The sequence below is a fragment of the Oncorhynchus keta genome, chromosome 7 (assembly GCF_023373465.1).
Source record: "Oncorhynchus keta strain PuntledgeMale-10-30-2019 chromosome 7, Oket_V2, whole genome shotgun sequence".
In the NCBI taxonomy this organism is placed as follows: domain Eukaryota; kingdom Metazoa; phylum Chordata; class Actinopteri; order Salmoniformes; family Salmonidae; genus Oncorhynchus; species Oncorhynchus keta.
Genome location: NC_068427.1, coordinates 26,815,690 through 26,836,462, shown reverse-complemented (window position 1 = coordinate 26,836,462; position 20,773 = coordinate 26,815,690). Strand labels below are relative to the sequence as shown.

General features: G+C 42.1%; 2 protein-coding genes across 3 annotated transcripts in view; one reads left to right on the top strand and one right to left on the bottom strand.

Moving 5' to 3' along the window:
• The window catches only part of LOC118386238 (ganglioside-induced differentiation-associated protein 2), a 73,524-nt gene extending 68,561 nt beyond the window's left edge, over positions 1–4,963 (top strand). The window contains exon 14 of the mRNA XM_035773803.2: positions 4,621–4,963. Coding sequence (XP_035629696.1) covers positions 4,621–4,659 — 39 coding nt within the window. The 3' untranslated portion in view covers positions 4,660–4,963. The remainder of the gene's footprint in view (positions 1–4,620) is intronic.
• A 660-nt stretch (positions 4,964–5,623) lies between these two features.
• LOC118386237 (mannosyl-oligosaccharide 1,2-alpha-mannosidase IB) overlaps positions 5,624–20,773 on the bottom strand; it is a 136,975-nt gene continuing 121,825 nt past the window's right edge. For both annotated transcript variants that reach the window (XM_035773797.2, XM_035773799.2), the window contains 2 exons: positions 8,577–8,692; positions 5,624–8,202 (listed from right to left, as the gene is read on the bottom strand). In XM_035773797.2, coding sequence (XP_035629690.1) covers positions 8,070–8,202; positions 8,577–8,692 — 249 coding nt within the window. In that variant the 3' untranslated portion in view covers positions 5,624–8,069. The remainder of the gene's footprint in view (positions 8,203–8,576; positions 8,693–20,773) is intronic.

Below are 20,773 nucleotides of genomic sequence, written 5' to 3'. Positions count from 1 at the left end.
TATCAACTCGCCACCCAAGGCTTTTACTTGAGACATTGTGTTATGTGCACTAAAGAGGATCTATGGGTAAATATTGAAGATGCACATGCTCACCGCTATAATCTTTTCATGCGTCTTTTTTCAAAGGATACTGTAAAGCTAAGAACATTAAGAACTTGATAGTTCAGAAAACTATATCAATATGGAGGAAAATGAAACGGATTCTACAAGAACCAATATCACTCCCAGAAAACACAACACTGTTGAACAATCCTTGGATAGCGTTTCAGAATACACTGATGAATTGGTCCACATGGAAAACTAAAGGCATACAGTGCCTTCAGAAATTATTAAAACCCCTTGACTTGTTCTACATTTTGTTGTGTCACAGCCCAAATTCAAAATGGATTAAATCAATGTTTTTCTTTCACCCATATACACACAATATCCCAAATATGTTTTTAGAATTTTTGCAAATTCAATCAAAATAAAATACAGAAACATATAATTTACATACAGGACTTGGTCTTTATCTTCAGTATACCAACCCTAGCTTGTCACAACACAACTGATTGGCTCAAACACAATAAGAAGGAAAGAAAATCCACACCTGTTAATTGAAATGCATTCCATGTGACTACCTCATGAAGCTGGTTGAGAGAATGCCAAGAGTGTGCAAAGCTGTCAAGGCAAAAGGTGGCTACTTTGAAGAATCTAAAATATAAAAGTTTAACACTTTTAAGTACTTTTTTGGTTACTAGATGATTCCATATTATTATTTCATAGTTTTGATGTCTTCATTATTATTCTATAATGTAGAACATAGTAAAAATAAAGAAAAACTCTGCAATGAGTAGTTGTGTACAAACTTCTGACTGGTACTGTAAGTAGTCAATACTTTGTAGAAGCACCTTTAGGAGCAATTACAGCTGTTAGTATTTCTGGATTTCTGGGTCTCTAAGAGCTTTCCACACCTGGATTGTGCATATTTTCCCATTATTATTTTCAAAATTCTTCAAGCTCTGTCAAATTGATTGTTGTTCATTGCTAGACAACCTTTTTCAGGTTTTGCCATAGATTTGCATGTAAATTTAAGTGAAAACAGTAACTTGGCTACATTCACTATCTTCTTGGTAAGCAACTCCACTGTAGATTTGGCCTTGTGTTTTAGGTTATTGTCCTGCTGAAAGGTGAATTCATCTCCCAGTGTCTGGTGGAAAGCAGACTGAACCAGGTTTTCTTTTAGGATTTTGCCTGTGCTTAGCTCCATTCCGTTTCTTTTGGATCCTGAAAAACTCCTGAGTCCTTAATGATTACAGGCATATCCATAAAATTATGCAGCCACCACTATGCTTGAAAATATGGAGAGTGATACTAAGTGATGTGTTGTATTGGATTTGCCCCAAACATAACACTTTATATTCAGGACAAAAAATGAATTGCATAGCATATTTTTGAATATTTTTATTTTGTACAAGCTTCCTTCTTTTCACTCTGTCAATGAGGTTAGTATTGTGGAGTATACAATGTTTTTGATCCATCCTCAATTTTCTCCTATGACAGCCAATAAACTCTGCAACAGTTTTAAAGTCACCATTGGCCTCATGGTGAAATCCCTGTGCGGTTTCCTTACTCTCCGGCAACTGAGTTAGGAAGGACACCTGTATCTTTGTAGTGACTGGGTGTATTGAAACATAATCTAAAGTGTATGCGGGGCATTTAAGCCCTGAATTATGCCTGACAGCACTGTCTCCCAGGCTGCGTGCTGCCCCCAAGACTACAGCCAATCGCATGCAAGGAACAATGCAGCTAACTTGGCTAGTTTTTGAGCTAGCTAGTTAGCTAGGTAGTCTTGTTAGTTGCTTGCATGTGATTGGCTGTGGTCTTGGGGGTGGCACACAGACTGGGAGACACTGCTGCCCTGATAGGCAGCGTTCAGGGTTTAAATGCCCCACGAGGGCTTAGATGCCCCAAACGCACAATATTAGAATGAAAGGGGTCAGTGGGTTGCGGCTGCGAAATGTTCAGCAGGCTCTTAGCACGTCATATCTGGCTTAAAGACTACTGCCACTCTGTTGGCATAACTTTTATTGACAATCTAGATACTTTTTGGAAACAAAAGATGCTCTACAGAGATGATGGACTCCACCCAAACCATCTAGGAGCCTGGACGCTCTTTTCATATTTCAAGGCTGTGTTAAGATATCGACTCAGACACAGACCATGTCCCACTCAGGTAATACCTCCCATCCACTCTACGTGTTATGTCGTACTGTTGTCTATACTGCCAGGGGTGTTGTCAGTTGTAACCTTGTAACCATTCGTTTCAACTGCACCCGTAGATATCCTATTGTTAGCTCAAAAGAGAAGCCCATTGTGGTCTGTTCACCCAGTGCTTTTCGTTGAATTATGAATTCCTTAAACTTGAATACCCCCCTCGGTTTTCAAAGCATGTAGAGGGCCCATGTAAGTCAGTTTATATCATTCCATCATTGGTTACTCTGAGTGTTCCTAATTTTGACATTGGCTGCGGCCTCAGTCCCTATGGTGTTAACCTTGGAAAAGTAATTCCAATTTCTACTCCTTCCTCTATTGCTAATAGGGATAGACCAAATGGTGCAGTTCTATGCAATCTTATAGCCATACCAACTATTTCAATATCAACCATCAGACAGGGCCTGCAACCACCTACTGAACGTAGCTTGTTTGAGTTGGAGTTTCCATGTGACATTAAAAATCGAACATCTGAACATTAGGACCTTACTTCCTAAACTGGATAACATCAATATCTGGGCAATGCAGACAAATCTGGTTATTCTGGTATTGACTGAAGCTTGAATGATTCTGGACTCTGATATTAATATTAAGGGTTATCATGTGTTCAGAACTGACAGACAGGGTAGAGATGGTGGAATGGCCATTTTTATTAAAAATAATTTCTCTGTCTCTTTACTGAAATCCATTTCCCTTGCCAAAGAATTTGAGCTACTATCTTTAAGACTTGGTCTGGGGAAAAATGTATCTGTAACTGTTATAGGGGTCGACTGTCTTCCCTCAGCTAATCTTGGTGCACTCGAGCAGTTAACTAGTTTGTTGTCTTCTTTTACTAAATCAGAAGTTATCCTGGGTGACCTAAATTATGATTGGGAAATGCAGGCTTCAGACAATCTAAAAAAACATGTGTAATGATCTAAACCTAACCCAGCTGGTGACTAAGCCTACACGGCCCAACCCTAGAGATCCTTCAAAGTCAAATCTGATTGATCTTATTTTAACGAATATACCAGTTTCTGCTGGTATTTGCCCATGACATGAGTGACCATTGCCCAGATGTTTGTGTTAGAGATGTGAGAATACAAAAATCTAAGCCTCATGTCATCACAAAGAGGAACTTCAGTGAACAGGCTTTTTGACATTATCTTTATTTTTGTGACCTTGGATTGTATTTTAGCTATCCCTGATCCCTGAAGGGTTGTACATCCTCCTCTCTGCCACGACAAATTAATTCAGACACTGACCTCATTACAGGAAAAAATGACATCATTGATGCATTTTATCACCATTTTATTTCAGCGGGCTCTCTCTTTGAAATAACTTCAAATCAAATTTGATTTGTCACATGCGCCGAATACAACAGGTGTAGTAGACCTTACAGTGATATGCTTCTAAGTCTATTCACAATGATATTGGGCTGGATAATGATAGGGGAAACGTGCTGAATGATCAGAGAAATTATAGTCAAAAGCTTTTCTTTTAGGATATTTACATAAAAATACGTCCTGGATGCTGTGCTAGCAATAGACAAGAAATCCACAGGGGCCGACCAATTGGATCCTAGTCTGCTTACGTGTGCAGCGCTCATTATTGTTGGCTCAATAACCCACATTTTTTATTTAACATTGTTACCAACAAATATTCCAAACGTACGGAAATCAGCTCTTGTGCTGCCACTCCATAAGGGCGGGGATAGTAGGGATCTTCATCATTATTTCAAGGCTTCCTTGTCTAGCTAAGATTCTTGAATCGATGGTACTGTGCATGTAAAAAGTGAAAGAGTTATTTGCTTGGGACATCAAGTCTGTATTTACCCATTCAGATCACTGTAACCTTGGCAGCGTTCCATCTTCGACACACCTGTCCTGTTCCTCTACACACAAATATACACTCAACTCTGTTCCACTCCAGGGTGTGTGCAGATGAATGAGCCTACAGGAGCAGGACATTTTGCCAGTTCATAGACAACAAACTTTTTAAGTCAACCAATAATGACATTTAGAGGAGCAACCAGTGCACACATAACCAGCGATAGAAATCTATGCCCAAATATTTTCCTAAGCTTCTTTATTACCCACATCCAACTAGTCCCTTCTTCAAGAGCACAGGCAAATATATCCTTATAATGTAATTGAAAGGCTTTCTAGAAACAGACAAGGCTTAATTTACTCATGTGTTTTGCTATGCTTCATTATTGCCAGTTCTCTTTCTGGCCATCTGGACCAGTACATCAGTGCATCTCAAGTCTTAAGTGGCTTTATTTACTCTATTGGTCTCTTTTCCTTGAACTGCAGTGATCTGAAAGACCTGGAAGAAAATCAACAGTATGCAAACACCATAGTGCTTTCACCTATCCTGTGCTTTCAGATCCGTGCAGATGAAGAGGAAGCCATTTTAGACTGTTAAGATGCGGCCTGTACGTCTGAAGATCGTTATCTGGAAACCATATAACACAAGGGTTCTCCTCAGGTCAGATGGATATCCAAGGGTCAGACCCTGCTCTCTGCCTATCCATCCTGACCTGTCAGCCCATTGTCACGGCAACTGATGACAAACTGAGAAATGAGGGGTGGATGTGAGCAGGAGAGGCCTCCATCCCAATTTGGACAGATGGAAGAAACATTACTGAACTGATCTGCTCAAATCACTTAGATGAACAGAAACAAAAAACAAAACTGTGAAAAAATAATATCTCTGCACTGACATGCTGTTTTGTCTTCTATTAACAGCAGTTGTTATGACAGGGAGAGAGAGAGCGTAGTGTGCCATGCTGTGGTGTTGTAGGCAGAGGCTGCATGCCAGGACTATGACCTGCTGCTCCCTGTAACTGTTAACGGCTTCATACTCAGATAACATCATGGAGAGCAGGGCACAGCAGGCTGACTGGGGCAGAAAGGTCCTAGATTGAAACGGAAACGGACAATCAACGACACATGCAAAGATAAAGTGCGCAGGAGTTCTCTTTGCAATTCCGGTAATTCCCATCCCAGGCAGTACCACATATGAGGGACAGCACAGTAAACTTTAATCTTTAGATACTGGGATTATATCACAAATCATCCCTGCCAAGTGTCCGATCACAGTTTGGGTGTTCAAAGTCTCAAATAGAATCTTAAAATCTTTGAAATCAATGAAACGTTATTGTTAAGTCTTACTAGCTGTTGAATTGATGTTTGTATTTTGGATATTAAGCAAGACTGCCCCCCTCAGGACAGGAGCTGAAAGAGAAGACTTGACTTCACCTTCTATAAACATTCTATAAAAAAGTATAGTAAAAAGGTGCTGAGCACCGCAAGCTAAATCCTGCAGGTAAATGCGTTAGATAAGGGAACAGAGTGAACAACAGGAAACAAACATTACTAAGACTCCATTTTAGTTATTCTGTTCACTTTCCATAACATCTTTATTGTCTCATTTTAAACATATTTACAGGTCTTTTTTTTGTTCAGTAAAAATACAAATACGGAACACTTTTTTCAAAATCAACATCCTCCCGGCGACTGACGGTGCCAAAGAACGCCTGGGCTTTCTCCCCAGACGGGAAGCAGTGATGATGTCAGAGTGAGGTGGAGGTTATAAACATACTTCATACCATTCTACCCCAGTAGGCTGCTGCTACTGCCACCACCACGAGGAGGGAGACACTGAGCTGCTGACAGATATAACTGAGGGAGCAATAGCAGGGGAGAAAGAGAGGAATAGAAGCTGGAGGGATAGGAATGAGTAGAAAGGGTGTGACAGAGGAAAGAGGAATAGAGTGAGACAAGTGTTGTACAGGTGCAGCCAGGTGGTACTCATTCAAGACATGAGAAATTAGTGACAGAAACCAACCAATTAGCTAAGCAGCAACACAAATATAGTATGGCTTTATCGATTGGCACGGTGGGTTGTTCTGTAATCAGCCCAACCCCAACATTATCCTCATCACTATTCCTTCATCATCATGGGTCTGCTAGAGCGACAGCTGGGTTTCTAGCAGACTGGTGTATGAGCTTGTGGGGTATGAGCTTGTGGGGTATGAGCTTGTGGGATATGAGCTTGTGGGGTATGAGCTTGTGGGGTATGAGCTTGTGGGGTATGAGCTTGTGGGGTATGAGCTTGTGGGGTATGAGCTTGTGTATGAATAACATTTTGTAAAATAAAAATACATTAAAAAAAGTATTGGCCAAAGGCATCACACATAGCAACACTTGATAAGGCTTTAAATTAATTGATACTTACAACAAAAATGGTTTACTGGATGTCATAAGGTGAATGCACCAATTTGTAAGTCGCTCTGGATAAGAGCGTCTGCTAAATTACTTAAATGTAATGTAAATGTATTTCTTCCAGGGTACATTTCTATTTCGCAGTGTTACCTTCAGTCCCCTAAACCTAAAGTGTATCCCCATCCACCCCAATGCACCAATCACAGATTCCTCACTAAACACAGCAGAGTTCCTTCCGTTCCATCTACTGTTGCAGAAACAACATTCATATGAAACACAAAAGGTCCATTAAGAACACAGCCCATAGAGAATGAATGGCATATCATTCAACATACTCATCGCACAGGTGACGGAACCCAAGTCCTAATATGCGAGTAGTGATTGGAATGAGAACAAGAAACAGTTTAGGTAGAACCCTATCAGTAGGGTGGGGAGTTGTTCCTGAACAGGAAAAACTCCAGGCTATACCCATCAGTGGTAGTTTTAGAGCAACAATATGGCTCTGTGTCAGTCATTTTAAAAGGAGTCAAAGACACAGAGATAATAAATGAAGGGCTTTGTGTCTTCAGCTCCTACAGTGCTGTAACTTCACTCCCTTTTCCCTCTCAGTAATCCAAGCAACAAAGTGCATAACAATTTATCCACAGGGGCCATTTTATCAGCAGACAAGAATCACGGCCAAATCAAGACCTGTCCAATTTGCCTGTGGAGTGTTAGTGATTTATGGAAAGACAGGAACAGAAATTGACCAGGCAAGAGGAGTGACTGGAGAAGTGAAGAAATATGACAAGAAAGAGAAGTATGGAGGTGGAATGGAGTGATAAGACAAGGTTGAGAGGAGAGAGAGAAGCAGCATTGGTTGAATAGCAGCAACAAAATAATTTGAAGCCAGGCTAAGCTACACTATTTCACCTGCTAATGATGAGAGATGGAAAGAGAGAATGATAGAGAAAGGACAGAAATGGCAGAATGAAGCATAGAGAACGCAAGGGATATCAATTCCATTTCCCAGGCCCACTTTAGAAAGATGCCAGAGGGGGACGCATTAAGCCGTTGCTCCTATCCACAAAGCAACACTGATACAGTTCCAGGTCAAGAGAGTAAACAGAAAATGGCAGACGGACCAGGAGGGTCACATTGTTGTGTCCCCGCCAATCAGTGTCCAAAAGATAGAATGAAAAAAACAAAAATCAACAAACCCCACTGATCGCATAGTGTTCAGTTTTACTGTCAGTCTGACTCTGTCTGGAATATACATATCCCTTCAGAGAAGTCTGTCTGTTTGTTCGGTCAGACTCCATACACCCTCTCGCCCCTGTATGCGTCCGTTATGAGACAGTTTGGTGAAAACAAATCAAGCCTCCTGACAAAAAAGTCACATTACGAGGGCAATCACAAAAGCTGAACGCACCCACCGTTCTTCTGATCAGCAGAGAGCTATAGAAAGTGAGAGTGAGAGAATTAAAGAATAAGAAAGGGAGCTATTGTTCCAGTCCCCTCCACTCTACAATGGTCTGAGCTCTCTCCTTCTGCAGTCTGTAGTAGTGAGAGGGAGAGATGGAGGCAGGGAGGCAAGGACACATTGGTCCCCTGGAGGACCCCTGGTCTCTACCGCTGGGCTTGGCTCCCTGGGAGGGTGAGGTTGGCCAGGTGCAGTACCGGCAGGGGGTGGGCCTCCGTGTTGAACACCCAGCTCTCCAAAGGCATCAGGTCATCACTGGAGAACAACAGGTACAGATACCTGGACAAGATAGAGGGAGGGCGAGGTAGAAAGACAAGGAGGAGGGAAAGAGTAGACAATATTCAGCTGCAATATTCTGTTCATCAGTGCTATTTGTATGGTACAGGTGAGACAATGTGAACAGCAATAAACAGTCACCAGCATAGGGTAGTAAAGCACACAGTTCCAGTGCATTCCAGGGGCTGCCAGGCCAGGACATCCCCATCTCAAACTAATTGGAAGTGAATGAACAGGACACAGGGGAGCTGCCCCATCCACTCCAACCTCACCTCAGCCTAAAACAACAACCAGTGTAATATCACCCTAGAACAGGGGCTGGCCAACCCGAGAGCTATTGGGTGTGCAGTCTTGATTCAAAATGGCTGAGGACTTACTTGAGCGTCTCGGCCAGGAAGAAGCTCTGCTGAACGTCGTCGTAGGTTGGGTTGGACGAGTAGACATCCTTGACCCCGGAGAACCCCCCGCTGACCCTGCAGTACTTATCTATAGCCTGGAGGGGGAGACGGAGAGCAGCACTGTTAATCACCATACATTAGCCCTTTACACTCTAACCTATTGATGGGTTACAGTAACATGCTATAAATTACATCAGGCTCTGTGTTTCACCGCGCTGTATGGGTTTTGACTGACAAATGTTCTGAACTTGAGCACCGCACATGACAAGAAGTTGCCCCCTTCCCTGCAGCTAATTGGGCAACATTTGCACATATTTTGTTGTCTGAGTGCGGGAAATGCTGTAAATTAAGATGACTATGTATTTAGATTTTTATAATAAATACCGCTTTGATGTCATACAAGCAAGCACTGTTGACTCCTTTCTATGGGCACCAAAATGACAATTTCTCTGAATTGCCTTGTGAAAACACAAAGATTGTACTCTTCTTTGAGTTATACAAGTGCAATGAAATTACTTAGGAACTGTGCCCACTTTGGAGAGGTGTGTGGCCACTTGGAGACACCAGTTAGCCCACTGACTCAAACTCTGTCTTACGTTCCAAGATGGCGTAGCAGTCGGTCTGTTTTGTCTTGTCCCATCCCGTGTATATATCGTTTTCTTCCTACATATTTTTAATCTCAATTTCCTTCTACGGACTGAACAAACTCTCCTGCAACCCGCCTCACCCAATGTGGTACGGATCTGCTATTTTCTACACTTTAGAACCGGAACCCCCATCAGAAGCTAGCCAGCTAACTAGCTAGCGTTCTACACCATTAACTCGGACATCAGCCAGCCTCAGCCCGGTCAATTCCTGCCAGTCTGCACAGCGCGATATAAACCCAGAGCATATCGGACTGCTTTTTCTCTACCATATCTCCGGATTCCCACCGCAAGCTCAGAACCTTTACATATGCCTCTCCCTAATGCCAATATGCCATGTCTATTGCTGTTTTGGTTAGTGATTGTCTTATTTCACTGTAGAGCCTCCAGCCTCAATATGTCTTAGCTATTGAGGCTGGAGCTTCTACTTTAAAAAATCAACCTTTCCAGAAACAAGTCTCTCACCATTGCCGCTTGTTATAGACCCCCTTCAGTCCCCAGCTGTGCCCTGGACACCATATGTGAATTGATTGCCCCCATCTATCTTCAGAGTTCATACTGTTAAGTGACCTAAACTGGGACATGTTTAACACCCCAGCCGTCCTACAATCTAAGCTAGATGCCCTCAATCTCACACAAATTATCAAGGAACCTACCAGGTACAACGCTAAATTCGTAACCATGGGCACCCTCTTAGACATCATCCTGACCAACTTGCCCACTAAATATGCCTCTGCTGTCTTCAACCAGGATCTCAGCGATCACTGCCTCTTTGCATGGGTCCGCGATCAAACGACCACCCCTCATCACTGTCAAATGCTCCCTAAAACACTTCAGCGAGCAGAGCCTCAACCAAGCTCAAGGTCCTAAACGATATCATAACCACCATCGATAAAAGAGTACTGTGCAGCCGTCTTCATCAACCTGGCCAAGGCGGTCAATCACCGCATTCTTATCGGCAGACTCAATAGCCGTGGCTTCTCAAATGACTGCCTCGCCTGGTTCACCAACTACTTCTCAGATAGAGTTCAGTGTGTCAAATCATAGGGCATGTTGTCCGTACCTCTGGCAGTCTATGGGGGTGCCACAGGGTTCAATTCTCCGGCCAAATCTTTTCTCTGTATATATCAATGATGTCGCTCTTCCTGCTGGTGATTCTCTGATCCACCTCTACGCAGATGACACCATTCTGTATACATTTGGCTCTTCTTTGGACACTGTGCTAACAAACCTCCAAATGAGCTTCAATGCCCTACAACACTCCTTCCGTGGCCTCCAACTGCTTTTAAATGCTAGTAAAATTAAGTGCATGCTCTTCAACTGATTGCAGCCCGCACCCTCCTGCCCGACTAGCATCACGACTCTGGACGGTTCTGATTTAGAATATGTGGACAACTACAAATACCTAGGTGTCTAGACTGTGAACTCTCCTTCCAGACTCACATTAAGCATCTCCAATCCAAAATTAAATTTAGAATCGGCTTCCGAATTTCGCAACAAAGCCTCCTTCACTCATGCTGCCAAACATACCCTCGCAAAACTGACTATCCTACCGATCCTTGAATTCGGCGATGTAATTTACAATATAGCCTCCAACACTCTACTCAGCAAACTGGATGTAGTCTATCACAGTGCCATCCGTTTTGCCACCAAAGCCCCATATACAGTGGGGCAAAAAAGTATTTAGTCAGCCACCAATTGTGCAAGTTCTCCCACTTAAAAAGATGAGAGAGGCCTGTCATTTTCATCATAGGTACACTTCAACTATGACAGACAAAATGAGTGAAAAAAAATCCAGAAAATCACATTTTTAATCAATTTATTTGCAAATTATGGAGTCTTATATTTCCCTCTCTAATTTTAAGCATCAGCTTTCAGAGCACCTTACCGATCACTGACCTGTACACAGCCAATCTGTAAATAGCACACCCAACTACCTCATCCCCATATTGTTACTTATCCTCTTGTTCTTTTGCACCCCAGCATTTCTACTTGCACATCATCATCTGCACATCTATTACTCCAGTGTTAATGCTAAATTGTAATTATTTCACCTCTATGGCCTATTTATTGCCTTACCTCCCTAATCTTACTACACTTGCACACACTGTACATAGATTTTTCTATTGTGTTATTGACTGTACGTTTGTTAATGTGTAACCCCTGTGTTGTTGTTTTTGTCGCACTGCTTTGCTTTATCTTGGCCAGGTCGCAGTTGTAAATGACAACTTGTTCTCAACTGACCTACCGTGTTAAATTGAATAAAGCTGAAATAAAAATGTAAATAAAAAATGTTTCACCTGCCCCTATCATTTTACGAATGTATCCAGAGTATTTACAGATTTCATTATCAACAAATGGGGCGAAAAGTACCGTAAATGTAAAATGCACATCCAATCAACAGTGTAATGTTAGGATTGTGTCAGGTGAACGGTTGTGTCCACCTTTATTCTAACCTTTTTTTCCCATAATAATTGCTACCATGATTATGCATATCGTTTTGTGTGTGTGTGTGTTTATACAGCTTCTCTCTGCTGGGCTCATTTCTGAGGGCTATGCACTACAACAGCTGGGCACAACTAACTTCAAAACACATGACTCACACACACTCAGATGAAGTTGGATGAAGGAGCCCCTAGACACTGATCTAAGATTTTATTTCACTAATGGTCAAGTTTAGGAATTAGAAAGGTAAGGTGCCCAGGAGCTACTACCCAGTGTCTAAGGTAAAACAGTATGTGTGTATGAGCGTGCGTCAGTGTTTTCCATGAGCGCTGTCTGTCGGCTAAACAGCCGATAACAGACTAATTGTCATCCGGCTACTTTTTTCATTTCATAAATGGCCTAGGCTTCTTTTCATTTACGTTTCACGGTTTAATTCGTGAGTCAGAAAAGTCCACATTGGTGTCTCCCGCTAGAACGAACAATATGCATCTTCTAGTGATCATTTTTTATTTATTTTTAGTTCTCATTTGCAACTGCAACCTGGCCAAGATAAAGCATAGCAGTGTGAACAGACAAAAACACAGAGTTACACATGGAGTAAACAATAAACAAGTCAATAACATAGTAGAAAAAAAAAATCTATATACATTGTGTGCAAAAGGCATGAGGAGGTAGGCAATAAATAGGCCATAGGAGTGAATAATTACAATTTAGCAGATTAACACTGGAGTGATAAATGATCAGATGAACATGTGCAGGTAGAGATACTGGTGTTCAAAAGAGCAGAAAAGTAAATGAAATAAAAACAGTATGGGGATGAGGTAGGTAAATTGGGTGGGCTATATACCGATGGACTATGTACAGCTGCAGCGATCGGCGATTGCTATGGACCCTGAGACTAAACACCTCCCTCTGCAACTGGATCCTGGACTTCCTGATGGGCCACCCCCAGGTGGTAAGGGTAGGTAACAACACATCCGCCACACTGATCCTCAACACGGGGGCCCCTCAGGGGTGCGTGCTCAGTCCCCTCCTGTACTCCCTGTTCACTCATGACTGCATGGCTAGGTACGACTCCAACACCATCATCAAGTTTGCCGATAACACAACAGTGGTAGGCCTGATCATCAACAACAAGACAGCCTATTGGGAGGAGGTCAGAGACCTGGCCGTGTGGTGCCAGGATAACAACCTCTCCCTCAATAAGTGATCAAAACAAAGGAGATGATTGTAAACTACAGGAAAAGGAGGACAGAGCATGCCCCCATTCTCATTGACAGGGCTGTAGTGGAGCAGGTTGAGAGCTTCAAGTTTCTTGGTGTCCACATCACCAACAAACTCATAGTCCAAACTAGAGGTCGACCGATTATGATTTTTCAACGCCGATACAGATTATTGGAGGACCAAAAAACCCGATACCAATTAATCGGCCATTTAATTTTTAAAAATGTGTAATAATGACAATTACAACAATACTGAATGAACACTTATTTTAACTTAATATAATACATCAATAAAATCAATGTAGCCTCAAATAAATAATGAAACATGTTAAATTTGGTTTAAATAATGCAAAAACAAAGTGTTGGAGAAGAAAGTAAAAGTGCAATATGTGCCATGTAAGAAAGCTAATGTTTAAGTTCCTTGCTCAGAACATGTGAACATATGAAAGCTGGTGGTTCCTTTTAACATGAGTCTTCAATATTCCTATGTAAGAAGTTTTAGGTTGTAGTTATTATAAGAATTATAGGACTATTTCTTTCTATACCATTTGTATTTCATTAACCTTTGACTATTGGATGTTCTTATAGGCACTTTAGTATTGCCAGTGTAACAGTATAGCTTCTGTCCCTCTCCTCGCCCCTAACTGGGCTCAAACCAGGAACACAACGACACCAGCCACCCTCGAAGCAGTGTTACCCATGCAGAGCAAGGGGAACAACCACTCCAAGTCTCAGAGCGAGTGACATTTGAAACGCTATTAGAGCGCACCCCGCTAACTAGCTAGCCATTTCACATCGGTTACACCAGCCTAATCTCGGGAGTCGATAGGCTTGAAGTCATAAACAGCTGCTGGCAAACGCACGAACGTGCTGTTTGAATGATAGCTTACAAGCCTGCTGCTGCCTACCATCACTCAGTCAGACTGCTCTATCAAATCATAGACTTAGTTATAACATAATAACACACAGAAATACGAGCTTTAGGTCATTAATATGGCCGAACCGGGAAACTATCATCTCGAAAACAAGATGTATATTCTTTCAGTGAATATACGGAACCGTTCAGTATTTTATCTAACGGGTGGCATCCATAAGTCTAAAAATTCTGGCAAATTAGGCGGCCCAAACTGTTGCATATACACTGACTCTGCGTGCAATGAACGCAAGAGAAGTGACACAATTTCACCTGGTTAATATTGCCTGCAAACCTCTTTTAGCTAAATATGGAGGTTTAAAAATATATACTTCTGTGTATTGATTTTAAGACAGGTACTGATGTTTATGGTTAGGTACACATTGGAGCAACGATACGCACCGCATCGATTATATGCAACGCAGGACACGCTAGATAAACTAGTAATATCATCAACCATGTATAGTTAACTAGTGATTATGATTGATTGATTGTTTTTTATAAGATAAGTTTAATGCTAGCTAGAACTTACCTTGGCTTACTGCATTCGCGTAACAGGCAGTCTCCTTGTGGAGTGCAATGCAATCAGGAGCTTAGAGCGTTGGACTAGTTAACTGTAAGGTTGCAAGATTGAATCCCCCGAGCTGACAAGGTAAAAATCTGTCGTTCTGCCCCTGAACGAGGCAGTTAACCCACCGTTCCTAGGCCGTCATTGAAAATAAGAATGTGTTCTTAACTGACTTGCCTAGTTAAATAAAGATTAAATAATGGTGTAAAAATAAAAAATAAGAATTAAAATAAAATAAAAAACTTAAAATCGGCCCTAATTAATCGGCCATTCCGATTAATCGGTCAACCTCTTGTCCAAAAACACCAAAACAGTTGTGAAGATGGCACGATAAAGCCTATTCCCCCTCAGGAGTCTGAAAAGATTTGGCATGGGTCCTCAAATCCTCAAAAAGTTCTACAGCTGCACCATCGAGAGCAGCACTGCCTGGTATAGCAACTGCTCTGCCTCTGACCGCAAGGCACTACAGAGGGTAGTGCGTACGGCCCAGTACTACACTGGTGCCAAGCTTCTTGCCATCCAGGACTTCTATAACAGGCGTCGTCAGAGGAAGGCCCTAAAAATTGTCAAAGACTCTAGCCATTCTCAACTACCGCACGGCAAGCGGTACCGGAGCTTCAAGTTTAGGTCCAAAAGGCTTCTTAACAGCTTCTACCCCCAAGCCATAGGACTCCTGAAGAGCTAATCAAATGGCTACCCAGACTATTTGCATTGTCCCCCTCTTTTACACTGCTGCTACTCTCAATTTATTATCTAAGCATAGTCACTATCTAAGCATAGTCATAGTCACTAACTTTAACTACATGTACCTATCTCAACTAACCGGTGCCCCCGCACATTGACTCTGTACCCCCAGAATATTACCCCGCTACTGTTATTTTACTGCTTCTCTTTAATAATTTGTTACTTAAAAAGAAAAAAAATTGACTTATCTATTTTTTACTTAACGCTTATGTTTCTTAAAGCTGCATTGTTGGTTAAGGGCTTGTAAGTAAGCATTTCACTGTAAGGTCTACACTTGTTGTATTCGGTGCATGTGACAAATATACTTCTAATTTGATACGACAGCCTGTCAGTCACAAAGTGAGAGATGACAAGGAAACACTGCTGGTTTGTCAGTCTGCTGTCTGTCCTCCCGCCCGGTACCTCTTATTTTTGTGCTCTGTGGTTGGCTGCAGTCAAATTTATTTTCACAGAAGAAGGTGAGCATGATGCTTCTTCATCGTCTCCTTGTGAGTGAATTTACACATTCCATGTAAGTGGTATAGATGAGATGAAATCAACATAATTATCGTTTTGTGGCACATTCATTTATTTTCTTTGGTATATGTTCTATAGGCTTATGCTATAGCCAGCTGCGGAGCCGGGGCGCATCGGCTATTTACTGTGGTTTGAATGATGACCGAACAGCAAGTGCTGACCAGTTTACAAAAGGTGTCAAACTGACTGAATAAAGTCAATCTCCTATATCCCTTTGCTATTCTTAAATCTAGTTATGTCCAAACATCTTGTTTTTATTTTCCTAAGATTCAAAGCCCATGTTGAAACTTGCCATTGACCGCTAAAGTGACTTCTCAGCAGGGTTGCCAGGTCTAGCTGAAATTTCTAGTCCGATGACCATTCAAAACCTGCCCACAAAGCTTGAAAACTAGCCCAATGTTTTGGGGTGCGCAGCAAGCAAGCAGTTGCCACATTTATCCAATAAACCATTTTTCCTAAACATTAGAGGGAATATCAACGTAGTTTGTAATGACTTAGAAGCAAATTTCATATTTCCATCAAAATATGAATTATTGCAAGCTTAACGTGAGGTTAAAGGCAGTGGTGAAAAAAGTACCCAATTGTCACTCTTGAGTAAAAGTAAAGATACCTTAGTAGAAAATGACTTAAGTAAAAGTGAGTCACAGAGTAAAAGTCTTTGTTTTAAATATACTTAAGTATCAAATGTAAATGTAATTGCTAAAATATACTTAAGTATCAAAAGTAAAAGTACAAATCATATCAAATTCCTTATATTAAGCAAACCAGATGGCACCATTTTCTTGTTTTTATTTTATTTACGGAAAGCCAGAGGCACACTCCAGCACTCTGCCCGATCAGAGGCATTAAGGATGACCAGGGATGTTCTCTTGATACGTGTAAATTGGACCATTTTCAAGTCCTGCTAAGCATTCAAAATGTAACGAGTACTTTTAGGTGCCAGGGAAAATGCATGGAGTAAAATGTACATTATTTTCTTTAGGAATATAGTGAAGTAAAAGTAAAAATTTTAAAAAATATACATAGTTAGGTACAGATACCCCCAAAAACTACATAAGTAGTACCAAAAAGTATTTTTTCTAAAGTACTGGTTAAAAGGAATTTGAATATGTAGCAAGAGAAAATATATATTTGCCCTTATTAAACTCTCCAATGATTGTAAATAAAATGTTTGTGCATTTGCATAACTATAAATAAATCCGATAGGATATTTGTGATTAGATGAGTGATTAAAGTTGGACAGAGAATCTCGAAATCTCTGTTCAAGAAACACTGACAAATGTTAGCCTACTTTCTGGCAATTGTGCTGTTATTATGTGCCAGATATTAAAAGCTTCATAGGGCTGAGATCGATCGACGGGATCGATATGACAACAGCCAGTGAAAGTGCAGGGCGCCAAATTCAAACAACAGAAATCTGTTGGGGATTAATCAGAATAGTTGGGTAACATAGATAAGATGTTTTATGTTCATTATATGCTTGTGAGTTACTTCTCATATAGAATGTATCTTGTTGTACTATAGTGGTGGCCATTTGCAGTTATCCTTTCTCTGTCATGGCGTCAGTTACTTGGGCCGTAGAGAGGGGAGAGGACAAGCTTGTCTTCATATGTAAACATATCTTTTAAACCATGTGAAGGGATGATTGAGGGGGAACCAATTATCTCTGGGCTCCACAATGTCTGTGTGCCAGTCACTGTGTCTCCGTGAGCTTGTCCAGAATGGGAGTGTCTAAAATGACGATTTATATATATCCTAATGTCTTGGTACTATGTTGTACCAAGAACGAGAAGTAGATCCTCGTTTTAGGAGAGCAAACTGAATGATAATTTATAGCTAATGCTGTCTGGCTATGGAATACTCCTCTCTCAAGTAAAGTCTTCCTTTGTAATGTTCCTAAGATCTGTTATTCGTCATGTGAGTTGAGATGGGTGTGTCTTGGCTATACATGATCATAAGAACTGTTTTGTAAGCACTCAGAGAATTCATTTATAGACACTGAATTGATCTGAGAGTCACAGGGTTGTGATGGAGCTCATATAATTAAAGATGGACTTTATGATAACTCTGACTTGTGTGTGGTTTGCTCTCATGATTTGGTAAATACAGAATATTTCCACTACAAATCTCAGAATTAAAATTCCTCAAACATACAAGTATTTTATACCATTTTAAAGGTAATCTTGTTGTTAATCCCACCACAGTGTCCGATTTCAAACAGGCCTTACAGCGAAAGCACCAAATGGTGTAGTGTTAGCTAGCTACATAGCTGTCTTTGCTGTCTTCGTATCCAAGATAATTGTGTAGTCTTAGAGTGATTATCTTAATTTACCGAGGTTAGCTAGCCAGCTATTTGTCGTCCTTAACGTAGGAGACACTGCTAGCTAGCCAACAGCTAGCCAACGTCTTCCGAATAGAACTCAACAACCCGGTCGCATTCCGCTTCGCTCCACAGGTAGTATCACATTTTCATTTAATTTCATTACAGTACAACGGTTTGATTTGTTTGATCGTAGCTAGCTACATAGCTAGCTACATAGCCGTCTTTGTATCAAAGATAATTGTGTAGTCTAGAGCGATTTTCTAGGTTAGCTAGCCAGCTATTGTCGTTCTTTTAACGCAACGTAACGTAATCAACACTGCTAGCTAGCCAGCTAGCCCCGAATAGCAGCACTGTAGAAACTATTACACTCAATGGAACGACTTGATTAGTGTAGTGTCAACAACGCAGCCACTGCCAGCTAGCCTACAAAGTCAACAACGCAGCCACTGCCAGCTAGCCTACTTCAGCAGTACTGTATCATTTTAATCATTTTAGTCAATAAGATTCCTGCTACGTAAGCTTAACTTTCTGAACATTCGAGACGTGTAGTCCACTTGTCATTCAATCTCCTTTGCATTAGCGTAGCCTCTTCTGTAGCCTGTCAACTATGTGTCTGTCTATCCCTGTTCTCTCCTCTCTGCACAGACCATACAAACGCTCCACACCGCGTGGCCGCGGCCACCCTAATCTGGTGGTCCCAGCGCGCACGACCCACGTGGAGTTCCAGGTCTCCGGTAGCCTCTGGAACTGCCGATCTGCGGCCAACAAGGCAGAGTTCATCTCAGCCTATGCTTCCCTCCAGTCCCTCGACTTCTTGGCACTGACGGAAACATGGATCACCACAGATAACACTGCCACTCCTACTGCTCTCTCTTCGTCCGCCCACGTGTTCTCGCACACCCCGAAAGCTTCTGGTCAGCGGGGTGGTGGCACTGGGATCCTCATCTCTCCCAAGTGGTCATTCTCTCTTTCTCCCCTTACCCATCTGTCTATCGCCTCCTTTGAATTCCATGCTGTCACAGTTACCAGCCCTTTCAAGCTTAACATCCTTATCATTTATCGCCCTCCAGGTTCCCTCGGAGAGTTCATCAATGAGCTTGATGCCTTGATAAGCTCCTTTCCTGAGGACGGCTCACCTCTCACAGTTCTGGGCGACTTTAACCTCCCCACGTCTACCTTTGACCCATTCCTCTCTGCCTCCTTCTTTCCACTCCTCTCCTCTTTTGACCTCACCCTCTCACCTTCCCCCCCCCTACTCACAAGGCAGCCAATACTTGGCTCTGTCATAACCTCACATGGTCTCTCCTATCATTGCTATGCAGACGACACACAATTAATCTTCTCCTTTCCCCCTTCTGATGACCAGGTGGCGAATCGCATCTCTGCATGTCTGGCAGACATATCAGTGTGGATGACGGATCACCACCTCAAGCTGAACCTCGGCAAGACGGAGCTGCTCTTCCTCCCGGGGAAGGACTGCCCGTTCCATGATCTCGCCATCACGGTTGACAACTCCATTGTGTCCTCCTCCCAGAGCGCTAAGAACCTTGGCGTGATCCTGGACAACACCCTGTCGTTCTCAACTAACATCAAGGCGGTGGCCCGTTCCTGTAGGTTCATGCTCTACAACATCCGCAGAGTACGACCCTGCCTCACACAGGAAGCGGCGCAGGTCCTAATCCAGGCACTTGTCATCTCCCGTCTGGACTACTGCAACTCGCTGTTGGCTGGGCTCCCTGCCTGTGCCATTAAACCCCTACAACTCATCCAGAACGCCGCAGCCCGTCTGGTGTTCAACCTTCCCAAGTTCTCTCACGTCACCCCGCTCCTCCGCTCTCTCCACTGGCTTCCAGTTGAAGCTCGCATCCGCTACAAGACCATGGTGCTTGCCTACGGAGCTGTCAGGGGAATGGCACCTCAGTACCTCCAGGCTCTGATCAGGCCCTACACCCAAACAAGGGCACTGCGTTCATCCACCTCTGGCCTGCTCGCCTCCCTACCACTGAGGAAGTACAGTTCCCGCTCAGCCCAGTCAAAACTGTTCGCTGCTCTGGCCCCCCAATGGTGGAACAAACTCCCTCACGACGCCAGGACAGCGGAGTCAATCACCACCATCCGGAGACACCTGAAACCCCACCTCTTTAAGGAATACCTAGGATAGGATAAGTAATCCTTCTCACCCCCCTTTAAGATTTAGATGCACTATTGTAAATTGACTGTTCCACTGGATGTCATAAGGTGAATGCACCAATTTGTAAGTCGCTCTGGATAAGAGCGGATAAGAGCGTCTGCTAAATGACTTAAATGTAAATGATTATGTTAGGTCAGAGCCAAGTCACAGAAAAACAAAGCCATTTTTCCAGCCAAAGAGTGGAGTTATAAAAATCAGAATTAATCACTAACCTTTGATGATCTTCATCAGATAACAATCATAGGACTTCATGTTACACAATACACTTATGTTTTGTTCGATAAAGTTCATATTTATATCAAATAATCTCTGTATACATTGGCGCGTTATGTTCAGTAGTTCCAAAAACATCCGGTGATTTTGCAGAGAACCACATCAATTCACAGAAATACTCATTATAAATGTTGATGAAAATACAAGTGTTATACATGGAACTTTAGATAAACTTTTCCTTAATGCAACCACTGTGTCAGATTTCGAAAAAGCTTTACGGAAAAAGCAAACCATGCAATAATCTGAGTACGGTGCTCAGAGACCCAACAAGCCAAAAAGATATCCGCCATATTGTGCAGTCAACAGAAGTCAGAAATAGCATTATAAATATTCACT